This window comes from Phalaenopsis equestris, unplaced genomic scaffold (assembly GCF_001263595.1).
Source record: "Phalaenopsis equestris unplaced genomic scaffold, ASM126359v1 Scaffold000507, whole genome shotgun sequence".
NCBI lineage: Eukaryota > Viridiplantae > Streptophyta > Magnoliopsida > Asparagales > Orchidaceae > Phalaenopsis > Phalaenopsis equestris.
In genome coordinates this window covers 1,265,661-1,268,674 of record NW_018164947.1, presented here as the reverse complement: position 1 = coordinate 1,268,674, position 3,014 = coordinate 1,265,661, and the positions used below count along the sequence as shown (strand labels likewise).

Genomic DNA, 3,014 nt, shown 5'->3' with positions numbered 1-3,014 from the left:
GACACTTTTGTAATGTGGTACCGTTCACCTATCACATCTCACCTACCGTTCACCTACCGGCCACCTACCACCCACCTACCTCCCACCTACCACTCTCTTGCTTCTATAAATAGAGAGGGTGTGAGGCCAAGGAGAGCAAGGGAGAAGATATCTTGAGCTACCACAAAGGAGGAGAGAATAGCTATAGAGTTAGAGAGGAGGAGAGCATCTTGAGGCCTTGTATCAAGGTGTCGCTTGAGAGGGAGGCCATCGAAGGAAGATGAGGGCTCATCTTTATGTATAAGCTATGTATTCTCCATTTCTTTTGCCTTAGTGAAATATTTGATTGATTCCCTCCCGTGGACGTAGATCCAGTTGGATCGAACCACGTAAATGATCTGTGTTTGCTTGTGTTCTTTTTCGTCTCATTTCTATGTCAGGAAGTACATATCTCACAACATATATAAATGAAAATCAGAGTTTCAACGTTATATTGGATCTTGTCAGAGAAGTAAAGAGAACTCACGGGTGAAGAAAATGAGCAAAGAGCCAAGCTCGAAAAGAGAAACCGAAGGCTCAGGAAGAACTCTATGCGTCTTCCATGGTTGTTGATCCATCATAAATCCTTTAATCTGAAACCCCTTACTTTGCTGAAAGCATTGGCCAAGCAACTTGCAGGGAACTAAGTGTATCTTGTCTCGCACGACCTTCATCAACCTCTTAATCTGCTTCGTAATGCCATCCTTCAGTCGCCTGAAATGCTTCGACATTACTTTGCAAGCCAGTGCAAGGTATGGCGTTGCTGCATCGCCACCTGCTAATGCTTCGAAGGACCAGACCAGAGATCTCATTTGCCACCGGTACCTTTTATATCTTCTTTTAACCTGTTTCATGATTAAGACAAGATTTTTGTCAGGTATGACTCGAATATCTGATAGAGCACATATTGGGTCAGGACCGTTAATATAGAGGTGTGTTCGGATTGCAACAGTCGTCGTGTTATAAAAGTATTTCGTTGTGTTACAGGAACATTCCATCAGCGTTATTTGTAAAAAGTGATGTGTTATTTGAGTATTATGTGGTGTTATTCGATTACATTACAGTATTATTAAAATATTCTCCCGTGTTATTTCAATTTTCATTATTGAAAATTGAAATAACACAGTCCCGAATCAACTAACACGGGAGAATATTTCAATTACACTTTATTTTTGACAAATAACGCTGATAAAATATTCCAATAAGACAGTAGAATATTTCTATAACACAACGACTATTGCAATCCGAATGTAGCACTACGTTCGGAGTCTTGACGTAATATTTTTTCTATCTGATAAGAGACGGATGCTGAAACAGAGCATAACGGAGCACAATTTTCGATAAGATAAAAATAAACTAAAATAAATAAGTATTTGTAAGAAGAAGCACACCTCTCCCAAAAGTCTCAGCAAGCTAACCTTCATCCTTTGCAGCTCAATAATATTCAAATTCTTAAAAGAGAAACTAACTGAAGAAGAAGAAGAAGAAGAAGAAGAAGATAATGAAGAAGAAGAAGAAGAAGAAAAAGAAGGCCGCCCTGCTGTCTCCCACTTCTTTGACAGCATCCCCTTATCTGATTCCCCCCCAACCACTTCATCTCCAACATTACAAATCATATGAAGCAATTCCTTCACTGGATTCAAATACTGTGAATTCTTCACATCACTCAGACATGTCATGTTCTGCAATTCAATAGAAAGAGAGAGCTCCTGATGACTTGCTGGGAACAAGTTTTTCATGGGAGGATTCATTAGAAAGGAACCGTTTCTTCTGTCCTTCTCCAAAGTCTGTTATTAAGACAAATGCATGGCGGCAAGTCAAAAAAATGTTAAACAAATGTCTGTTTGTATTTGGTACGATGATTGTGAGAAAAATTAGGACCGAATCTTTTTGATTGAAATTTTTATATAATAAATCTCAAAATTTCTCTTATTTTTTATTTTTGTGTTCATCGTAAAATAAATTTAAAATTTTGAGATCCACTGTAACTAATTATTTAAGTAGAATATCTTGATAAAAACTTCTTATTAAATATTTATATTTCTCATTTCTTAAAAAAATAAACCAGTTTTAACTTAATTATTAATTAAGGAGTTAAACACAATTGAGAGCCTAATCGGCTCGATTACAAGAAGCTTTATATGTATTTTTTTTTTAATTAATTTTATCTAAATTATTATAACAACAATGTACAACAATGGCTTCATATTCTGAAAAACGATGACAAATTGGTAATATTATAGAGAAATCACTAGATATATGTATGTATGTATGTATCTATACATACATATATCTATAAATACATACATACATACATACATACATACATACATACATACATACATACATACATACATACATACATACATACATACATACATACATACATACATACATACATACATACATACATACATACATACATACATACATACATACATACATACATACATACATACATACATATACATATATAGATACATACATAGATATATATGCATACATACACACATACATACATATATAGATAGATAGATGGATAGATAGAAATATATATATGTGTGTGTGTTGGTGTGTGTGTGTGTGTGTCTATTAATTTTAGCCAACCAATCAAAATGATGAGCAATTAACTTGAAAAGAATCTCTTACGTTAGTTTGAATTAAAGTAATAGACAATGGATTAAATGTGAACAAACTCTGATTTTACTGACTCTACAAGTTTAATTACCACTTTTCATTGTATGTAAATGGAGAATTATATAGAGAAATTAGTCTTTGGGAGTTCAAATTCAAGTGGATTGACTTTGGGTTTCATATATGAGTGGTTAGGTTAGTTTTCATTATATAAATTTAATCCGATTTGGAAGAATAAAAAATTTTGGAATGATAGGCGTTTGTTGGCAAGCAAAAAAAAAGTTATTTCTAACAACAACAACAACAACAATAACAACAAAGCCTTAATCCCACTACGTGAGGTCGGCTGCATGAATCCTTTT

At 34.2% G+C, this 3,014-nt stretch overlaps 1 protein-coding gene across 1 annotated transcript in view; it reads right to left on the bottom strand.

Annotated features, from left to right (window-relative positions):
* LOC110028258 (BEL1-like homeodomain protein 4) overlaps nucleotides 1-1,016 on the bottom strand; it is a 10,476-nt gene extending 9,460 nt beyond the window's left edge. The window contains 2 exon segments of the mRNA XM_020730029.1: nucleotides 506-539; nucleotides 542-1,016. Coding sequence (XP_020585688.1) covers nucleotides 506-539; nucleotides 542-1,016 — 509 coding nt within the window.
* Between the last annotated feature and the right edge of the window lie 1,998 nt (nucleotides 1,017-3,014).